This window comes from Lactuca virosa, chromosome 1 (assembly GCF_052849685.1).
Source record: "Lactuca virosa cultivar CGN04683 chromosome 1, Lactuca_virosa_CGN04683_v6, whole genome shotgun sequence".
Taxonomy (NCBI): Eukaryota; Viridiplantae; Streptophyta; class Magnoliopsida; order Asterales; family Asteraceae; genus Lactuca; species Lactuca virosa.
The window spans coordinates 253,335,026-253,344,761 of NC_136426.1; the positions used below are offsets into that span (position 1 = coordinate 253,335,026).

Here is a 9,736-nt window from a genome sequence, read left to right on the forward strand (position 1 = left end):
CTTCATCATCTTTTGTTGATCTCTAATGGCCGCGTCGGAATCGTCATGCCTTTTTTCGGAAGCACTAGCAAATCGGGCTAACATAGCTTCAAGATCCGTCTTTTTCTCTTGTACTGGTTCCTCTTTTTGATAAAATATGTGCGCCTTTTGCCTATATCTCTCCTCCTTTGCCTTCTTGTACTCATCGTAGGGATGCCACTCCTTCTTGGGTTTTCGCCAATCATCATCAAATCTATCGCCACTTGAATAACAAACTTGTGCCTTTCGGTTGCCGTTCTCATCAAGATCACAATCTTTAGTAAGATGGGGTCCGCTACAATTGTCACAGCCCACCCAAATGGCATGGATGGATTGGTCCATCTTTATCATCCTACGATCCATACTTTCTAGCTTGGCCATCATTGCATCCATATCATCGGAAACTGAGTTAACCATACCTCTAGTCGTGTCGTTCCTTGGGTTATGATACTCTCTTGAATGTTTGGAGAATTCTTCCACCAAAGTTTTAATAACGGCCGGTGGTTTCTTCGTGAGAGGTCCTTGGGAATCGAGTAATTGCCTAGTTATGACGTTCACACCATCATAAAAGATGGAAACCTCTTGTTGCACGTTCAGGTCGTTTTGAGGGCAATTTCTTAGCAAACCCGTGTATCTCTCCCACGCCTCAGAGAGTGATTCTCCTGACATTTGCTCAAAGTCGGCAATAGCTTTCTTCAATTTTGCTATCTTGGAAGGTGTACAGAACCGATCAATGAACTCTTCGCACATCTTTTGCCATGTTGTAATGGATCCTGGGGGTAGGGATTTCAACCATTCCTTCGCGGCTCCTTTGAATGTAACCGGTAGCATCCGAAGTAAAACGGTATCACGAGGTACGTTTGGCATGTGGAAATAGTCAGCAATGTCCATGACTTATTCAATATGCTTATAAGCATCTTCGTGATCCTTCCCATAGAGTGGAATGTCTTTTAGTTGGGCGAGTATGTGATCTTTCAGCTCAAAGTTGGCATTGGCTGGGATTGCGGGTTGCACGAGTCCCGGCCCGGTACCATCTCTTATGCGCTTCTTATAGTCCCCCATTGGTATGTCGGCGATGTCGGCCATGTCGTCTTCTTGGTCGGAATTGCTTTCTTCACCAAACGTGGGTATGTCGGATTCGTAACCTTCTACCTTCTCGTCGTGGATTTTGTTGAGATTATTTGGTTCTTCGATTGCTTTTCCCCTCTTTTGGCGAATAATCATTTCCGGATCTTCCACAGGTGGCACTAGTGTGGAACTAGAGCCTCGGGTCATAAAAACCTAAAACAAAACAGAAAAACAAGCGTAAAACGAACAAAAACGAAGAAGTAATGAAACTGAAAACGCGACCAACTCGTCGAGTTCAGTAATAAACTCGACGAGTTTAACGAAAACAAGCAAAAAACTAAAAATAAAAACTGAAAACAGGTAACTTTATGCAAGATAAATCTCACACAAAGGGTCGATAACACTAGCAAATAAAATAACTATTAGAACCGTTCCCCGGCAACGGCGCCAAAAACTTGATGTGCGTGAAACAAACTAGTTTTAATCCTAACAAACTCAAATAAAAACAAACACACGCAGGCAGTGTACCTATCGATAGCAGTTTAGTTCAAGCAAGTAGGGTATCGAACACAGGGAACGGTAACAGTTAAAATTAATACTAATATTATCTAAATAAAAGAATTAATAAAAGAGGGGGGGTTCTCTAGTTTTGCAATACTAGAAACTTAAACAATCAATTTAACACTCAAACAAAGACAATTAACGACTAAGAAGAACAAGAAATGACAACTAGATTCAATGATAAAAGAGACTTCTGTTCAGATTTGATTCACTTATTCCTATGGTTGATTTCGTGGCAAGTGCAATGGATCAATATGTCAATGGTTACCGATTCCTAATGTGATTGGGTTCATGTTCACTATTACCAATCCTTTAGTAGACATATTAATTCAAACAGTGATCAAGTGATTAAACCAACAAGTTTCCTAGTGTTCAGTTCGTATCAAGTAAGACTTGTAATAATAGCTAATCAAATTTGTTCAATTTAATCAACTCATATGTGGTTGTTCATCACACATGCTCACACATTGATTTAAATATTTTCTAGTTAACCCTAGTTCCATGTTCACTATTCCTAGGCATACAATCTTGTGTTCACAAAACTATATGATTCAAGTAATCAAGAAGATGTTCATGCAACTCAATAACTTACTTATTAACAGAAAATATTTATCATCAATACATAAGGATCTTTAACAAGCTTAACAAGATGAATAACCAAATCAATATTAATCCAACCACTCAATCAAACCATGTTCATAAGATTATCTTATCCAAACAGAAGTATAAAGCTTTTAGCTCATATCTACAACAAGTAATAACCTAAACTCAAAATCTAATGATTCAAACATGGTTCAAAACAAAGATTAAGAAAAGAAGAATAATTAATTGCCTTTGATCTCTTCTAAATTGTCTCTTAGGTTGCAATCTCGAAAACTGAAGCTCCAAGAACCCTTCTGATCTTCAATAATCGCAGCTAGCCTCCAGAAAGTGTTAGGGTTTCGGGCATAGATGTTATCTATTTATAGTTACCAAAAATCAACCCAACTCGTCGAGTTTTTACGACCAACTCGATGAGTTTTTTCGATAATCCGCGTATGCAACGTGTACGACAAGGTATCCTTGAATCGGGAACATTCTGACCAACTCGTCGAGTTTCTTCATTTTTCAGCCTTTTTTCTTTAATCTTCAATCTCCAAGCTTCCAATCACTTAGTCCTCTTCCTTTTTCACCGAGCATGTCTTTTATTGCTGAAATTGAAATATTAAGCTAATTAAGTACCTTTTGTCCATAAAATGATATAAAAACAACATAAAGTATTAAGATAATGCATGAATTTTATAACTAAATATGCCCATATTATTGGCCAGAGAGTCGTGGGGAGTACCGAAGTGGTACTCAAGACCACTGATATGATCCAGCAGGTCCGCGCAGGCTCCAGACTGCTCAGAGTCGGCAAAAGAGTTATGGTCCTCCTGAAGGTGTCACCTTGGAAATGTGTCATCCGGTTCAGGAAGTGGGGAAAGTTGGGCCCCAGATACATCAGTCCGTTCAGGGTTTTGGCTCGGGTAGGCCGTGTAGCTTATTGATTTGATCTTCCAGCCGAGCTTGGTCAAATCCACAGTACATTCCATGTCTCCCATCTGCGGAAGTGCTTAGTGGATGGTTCCGCAGTTGTGCCTTTGGAGGATATTCAGGTGGACGACCACCTGAACTACATTGAGAGGCCAGTAGCGATTCTGGATCGGAAGACGAAAACCTTAAGGAACAAGGTTGTACGGTTGGTGAAGGTGCAGTGGATGCACCGCAAGGGGTCAGAGTGGACTTAGGAACCCGAGGAGGAGATGAGAGAGCATTATCCAGAGTTATTTGAGACATCAGAATTCGAGGACGAAGTCTGAGACAAGTGAGGGAGAACTGTAACACCTGGTTCCTGGTATGCATTTAAACTTATAATTTATTCATGTTCACAGAGCAACTCGATGAGTTGGAAGCCCCAAACTCGTCGAGTTGATATTATTAGGACCGTGGGTTGAGAAACCTACTCGACAAGTTGGGAGGCCTCAACTCAACGAGTAGGCTGGCAGATATGAAACCCTAATGTCCAGGGTTTACACCCTATTTAAACGTCTTAAACCTTTCATGTTGACCTCATTTCCAGCCTCCAAGTCCCAAACCCTAAATCTCGAAAACCCTAAAGCCATTTGAGTGTTTGTGAGCAATTTTTGAGTGTTTTGGTGTGTACTTGAAGCTATTGGAAGAAGGAAGAGCTTAGAGACACAAGAAGGAGCATATAGATCCAGAATCCTTGCCTCATCCACGTCACGTTTCTGGTATAAAGCTTGAACCTTGCCTTGTAGTTTATTAGATCTCCTTTTAGGGTTATTTTGCTTATTTTTGGTCCAAATGATATGGTTCTTGGGATTTGGACGTCCCAAATAGAGAATACTATAGATCTAGGGTCTTGAGAGGTTTTCATGGCATAAAGGTGCCAACTTTATGGCCATGGAAGTCCCATGCAACCTTTAGACCATCATTTTGGCCTATTGGAGCTTATTATGGCCATGCATGAAGAGAAAGCTTGAACATTACGTGATCTTTTAGTCCCTAGAGTCCAGATTTATGACCTCATGGTCTATCTTGTAGTTTTGGTGATGTTTGGATTAAGACTTTGGTATTTTGGGTTAGGGTTTGAGCTTAATCCATTTAGGAAAGGTATTAATGGGTAAAGTTGGAAACTTTACCCTTCCAAAGGCATTTCCAGTCGAGATCTGAAGTATAGGGTCTAGGTCTGAAGAGTAATGGCATAATGAGTTAAAAAGGGGTTAACATACTGAAGAACTCGTCGAGTTCATGAAGGAACTCGACGAGTTGAATGGAAGTGTCCCGGTTCTGTTGATAGGGGAGAACTCGACAAGTTCATGGAAGAACTCGACGAGTTGGCTCACGAAATCACAATTCTGTGATTCATGGGAACTCGGCGAGTTGAAGGGCAAACTCGACGAGTTGAGTCAACTGGGAGCGTTAACTTTGACTTTGACCTAGACTTGACTTTAACCATAGTTGACCCTAAGGGGTTATGTGTATGAACTGGTATCTAAGGGGTTGTTCTGTTTAGGGGTTTGAGTAGAGCTGATTCCGGGGCAGAGACGTTTCAGCTATCATCCGACATTTGAGGTGAGTTTTCCTCCTGTAGGAACGGCTCGAAGGCACCAATGTCGGCCCGTATGTATGATTGTATGTTCCAGATTTCGATCCGATGTCGGGCGGTGCCCGAGGAATGATTATATGCTTTCCGGACTACGGTTCGATGTCGGGAAATGCCCGAGGAATGTTTGTATGCTTGATGTCTTCGTGATTCTTGCATGTGTCTGTGTTTATATGTTTTCCGGACTAAGGTTCGCTGTCGGGCGATGCCCGATGAATGTTTATATGCTTTCTGGATTTCGGTCCGATGTCGGGCTGTACCCGATGAATGTTTGTATGCTTATGTTATGTGATTATTATATGTGTATTGTTGATATGTTTATATGTATGCCGAGCTCAGCTCGATGCCGGGCGGGGCCCGATGCCGGACATTGTCCGATGTCGGGTGGGGCCCGATGTCGGGCGGGGCCCACGATATGTGATTATGTGATTATGTGTATGGTATGTGGTAGTTTGGGGAAGCTCACTAAGCTTTGTGCTTACGGTTTTCAGTTTTGGTTTCAGGTACTTCTGGTAGCAAGGGGAAGAGCTCGGGATGACTGCATTGCACACACCACGATGTTTTAGCCTGGGATGTTTACTCTGATATATTGACATATGTTTTTGATATGGATACTCTAATTATGATGTTTTGAGATGCTATGACTTATGTTTTTTACGGATGTTTTGATAACTATGGTTTTATTTAATAATTAAAAATGATTTTTTTGGTCATAAATTTTGGGTTGTTTCAGCTTCATTTTTTGTTTTATTCCATTTTAGGTACCTTTTTGTTAGTTTTTTTTACAGGGACCATTGTTGAAATTTTTTTATAAAAAAAAGTTACCGTTTCTATAATATTCGTCTCTAACTTTCCACATGAATACTTTCGTTAGCTCAAAATATGTTGTAGGACACCAAGTACTTAAAACTATTTCTCCTAACATATTCAACACATTCATTTTCACCATCAATATAATCTGGTAACCTTGACATCTGATCACAAATTGTTGTTCAAAAAGGCAATCCAAAGTTGATTTCGCTGACTACACTGATTCCTCACCCAAGCTGACTGAACCTAAACACTACCTTCGCATATGCATTCAATTTGATAAAACATAACGATTTGTTTGTTTATGAAAGTCCGATTTTAGTGAAACGTTTAACAGGTAGATGGGAAACTTTGGTGATGGACTGTTTGAAGATGGAAATTGTATATCTTGGCAACTATGTCTTAAATGTCAGTTTTCATTGTCTAGTTCATGGTAAGCTTTTTAGGTTCAGTTATACATGTAATAATTCTCTTCTCTTTGATTATTTACATACATTACCAACTTTACCCTTTTGATGTTATATAGAATATGTTATTGTATGGGTATAATAATCAGAACATTAATAGATGCATCCAATGCAAAGATCCATATATGCACGTAGAAGTCGTTCGTCATTATGCAAGTTTTATGAATAAGAAATCTGTAGTCTATACACCTTCTCATAGAAAGCTTTTATAAACATGCAGATGTTATAACTCTATCAATGTACCAACCTTCTGTTCAATGACTCTAAACGTGCAGATGTTATAACTCTATTAATGTACCAACCTTTTATTCGATACTCTAAAAAACGAAAAATGTCTTGACCCAACCAAACCCGTGTCAATGGCACGGGTGACCTTCATCTAGTTGGAATAATTTCATATTCAATATAATATTTTTACAAATTTGTTAGAAAACTTATAAATAGTATATTAGGCTATAATGCTCACATTAGTTCTGATATGAAATGGCATTTGGTCTAGCGTGATAGGGTGTGTTTAATTCTCAAGTGGTTAAAAGATCAAATATCATAATAAACTAAATATATAGATTTTGGAATATGATTAGTTGGGTCCGTGTTTGTTGTTAATTTTTTTTTTAATATTCTCATTGTCATATTTTAATCAACTATGCAACATTATGTACCAATAACAATTAAAATGATCAATTTTCTTTTGTATTTTTTCATTGTCATATTTTAATCATGTATTCATGTTAACCACACCCCTTGTGATCCATTCGAAGTACAATCACTAAATAACAAAATTATATTTGGATTTATCTTCATGTTATAACTTATTATACACTAGCGATCGAAAAAAATCATTTGCTGATATTCTTGTTATGTTACGATACTTTTCATTATGTTTATTTGTTTCTTAATAATTAATTTATACTAAAAGTGTTGGAAGTGTAAACATTGGTAAATGACGTCTATATCACGATTTTATGCAATTTTTGGCAATTGCTTGATTTTCAAACCATCGGGAATCCAAACATTCGTAAAATTTATAATATACTTTCCATATTAATTGCTACTTTGAAATGTGAAAGATATGAGCATCGAAAAAAAATATTTTCACAAATCCTAAGTATCACTTGATTGATCTTTTGCTATTCTTTTCTTATTTTCTAAAGATTGACCAGAAAAAGATAAAGATTTCCTCCATATGATATGCACATGCACATCACACGTATAAAATTTGAATTTTGGGGTCAAACTATAAAGAAATGTTGAAATTGGGGTAAAATTTTGAAAATTGACTAAAATTAGAAGAAAATAAAAAACAATTTGAAACTTCGGTGCTCGTTCACCATTGCTGAAAAATCAACTCAAAAAAGATCCTAAACGATTCGGAAAATCATATCTGGTCGGATCTTCTTTTCCAAACTGTCAAAATCTTCAAATCCCACCTCCACAAATCAAATGGGTCCTCTTAAAAAACCCCAATTCTTCTTCTTCCAATTCTTCATCCTCAAAACAATTTCAAAATGGGTGTTATCGCAGTCGCAAATGCCCCTCTTCATGTTCTTGCAGTTGATGACAGCAATCTTGATAGGAAATTGATCGAACGTCTGCTAAAGACCTTTTCATATCATGGTAAAACATCTTTTATTCACCTATTTCTAAAATAGGGTTTTATTCAAACCTTTTGTTTTCATTCGATTTACCATTTTTTGTGATTGTGATTGCAGTTACTGCTGTGGATTCTGGAAGTAAGGCCTTGGAGTTTTTGGGTCTGCAAGATGTTGAAAAGCTTCCGTCTTTTGCTGCTAACACTTGTCAACCAGTATGAATCTTCTTTCATTTCTGTTTTTGTATATCATTCTGTGAATCTTTAATCAATCAAATTCTATATTTGACTTTTCGTGATGAAGTAATAAACTAATTATACTTCATTTTGAAAATTTTCAAGAATTACTTCTTTGTGCTATACGAAAAAACTGATAATTTGATTTGGGAATATCAATAATTTGATGAAGAAAACAAAATGCACTCATATAAATTCTGAATTTGAACGAGTCTACGGTTGACTTTCAAAAGTCAAAATGATAATTTTGTTCTGTAGACTGTAGATTGTAGAGGCATGTTTAATATTTGTGTTTCTTGTTGATCGTTATATTGATTTTTGCTTTGTTCTTCAATTAATTTCAGGAAGTGGAGGTGAATTTGATTATTACGGATTATTGTATGCCTGGGATGACCGGTTTTGAACTCTTGAGAAAGATCAAGGTGAGGTTTTTGATTTTATTTAGTTAGTATTTGTTCTAAAACACAAATTCATTTCCAAAATCTTTCGCATATGATCCAGATCATGTTTGTAACAACTTATCATTTCTAGTCATTAATGTATGATCTAGGGCTCGTTAAACACGACCTATGCCCAAAATCTTGGTTATTATGATGGTTGACTTGATTCGATATTATCACTTATGTTTTTGATTTATGTACTAAAAAAATTGTTTTGATTTTCCCTTTTCAATTAAAATGAGGGGGTATAAAAGTCAAAAAAAAATTTAAAGTAGATGAATTGTGTTGTGGACATTTTGATCTACCTTTCCTTTCGTTGGTGTAATGGGAAAACATGAACTAATGTATAAAATGTTGTGATATTTACAGGAATCAACATCACTTAAAGACATACCGGTTGTAATCATGTCCTCCGAGAACGAGCCGGCTAGGATAAATAGGTGATTTAGATTTTACATGTCAAATTACCATTTTACCCTTGTCCATTTTCATTTTACAAACTATTTCGGTCTTGTCCCATACTTTCAAAATTTTTATGTCCGTGAATGTTTGCCATAGCGGTAAGGAGGGGTGAGAGTCCCTATATTCCTTAATTTGGTCATGTTTGAAGGGTATTTTAGACATTTGATGCTTAATATAATTTTTCTCTCTAACAGATGCTTAGAAGAAGGAGCTGAGGAGTTTTTCCTGAAACCCGTGCGGTTGTCTGATGTTGACAAGTTGAAACCCTACTTCTCAAAGAACAAGAGGAAGACCAACAATGAGGAAGAATGTGTTTCAAATGACAAATCTAGAGTGAAGTACGATGATGTTGAAGCATGGTCCGAGGAAGAAAGACAAATGTTTTCTGAGGATAAGTCTTGCTGACATCATCACATCATCATCATGAGAGGTTCAAGATTCATGTGGTTCCATCAAGGTCATGGAGAGGTGTTATTAAGTTGGGAAAAAACTAGGGTTTGGGATATAACCCATGATTGAATGTTATCTTTTTGAACATTTCGGGTTTTACAATTGATCATAAAATAAATTGGTAATCGTAAAACTTGTTGTTTGTATTGCAAATCTTTAATTTGTTATTTGTTTGTTTTATTCGGGATGTTTGTGTGTCAATTCGGTATTAGGTGTGAATTCTTACATGATAATAACCTCTAATGAATCTTTATAGCTAGTAGCCCAGTAGTTTTGTTAAAATAGCTTTTTTGGAGTTCCAAATTTACAATGAGAAAGCACTACAACGAGTTTGAATATTACAAGGATTTAAAAACTAACTTCTCTACTTTTCTAGGATCTTTGGAATACAAGTGTGTTACCTTGTACTTCAACTCTTATATGATTTATGTAAATGTCTCTATTTTTTGCAACATCACAAGTGTTTTGGATGGCTAAACGAAAA

The 9,736-nt window shown here is 36.9% G+C and overlaps 1 protein-coding gene and 1 non-coding gene across 2 annotated transcripts; both read left to right on the forward strand.

Annotated features, from left to right (window-relative positions):
- The first annotated feature begins 613 nt into the window (after positions 1 to 613).
- LOC145151794 (small nucleolar RNA R71) lies at positions 614 to 720 on the forward strand. Its single transcript, XR_013732348.1, has one exon. It is a non-coding gene; the product is annotated as a small nucleolar RNA R71 (small nucleolar RNA).
- A 6,765-nt stretch (positions 721 to 7,485) lies between these two features.
- LOC145166111 (two-component response regulator ORR3-like) lies at positions 7,486 to 9,432 on the forward strand. Its single transcript, XM_079085049.1, has 5 exons — positions 7,486 to 7,689; positions 7,785 to 7,879; positions 8,245 to 8,322; positions 8,710 to 8,780; positions 8,997 to 9,432. Exons 1-5 carry the CDS (start codon positions 7,581 to 7,583, stop codon positions 9,205 to 9,207), a joined length of 564 nt encoding a protein of 187 aa, XP_078941175.1. The 5' UTR covers positions 7,486 to 7,580; the 3' UTR covers positions 9,208 to 9,432.
- Positions 9,433 to 9,736: the final 304 nt, after the last annotated feature.

What these genes read in the sequence shown, in the direction of transcription:
- LOC145166111 (XM_079085049.1), top strand. Translation starts at nt 7,581, where the DNA reads ATGGGTGTTATCGCAGTCGCAAATGCCCCTCTTCATGTTCTTGCAGTT. An exon ending in AACTCTTGAGAAAGATCAAG is followed by an intron (nt 8,323 to 8,709) that starts GTGAGGTTTTTG and finishes TGATATTTACAG; the next exon opens with GAATCAACATCACTTAAAGA. An exon ending in GAGCCGGCTAGGATAAATAG is followed by an intron (nt 8,781 to 8,996) that starts GTGATTTAGATT and finishes TCTCTCTAACAG; the next exon opens with ATGCTTAGAAGAAGGAGCTG.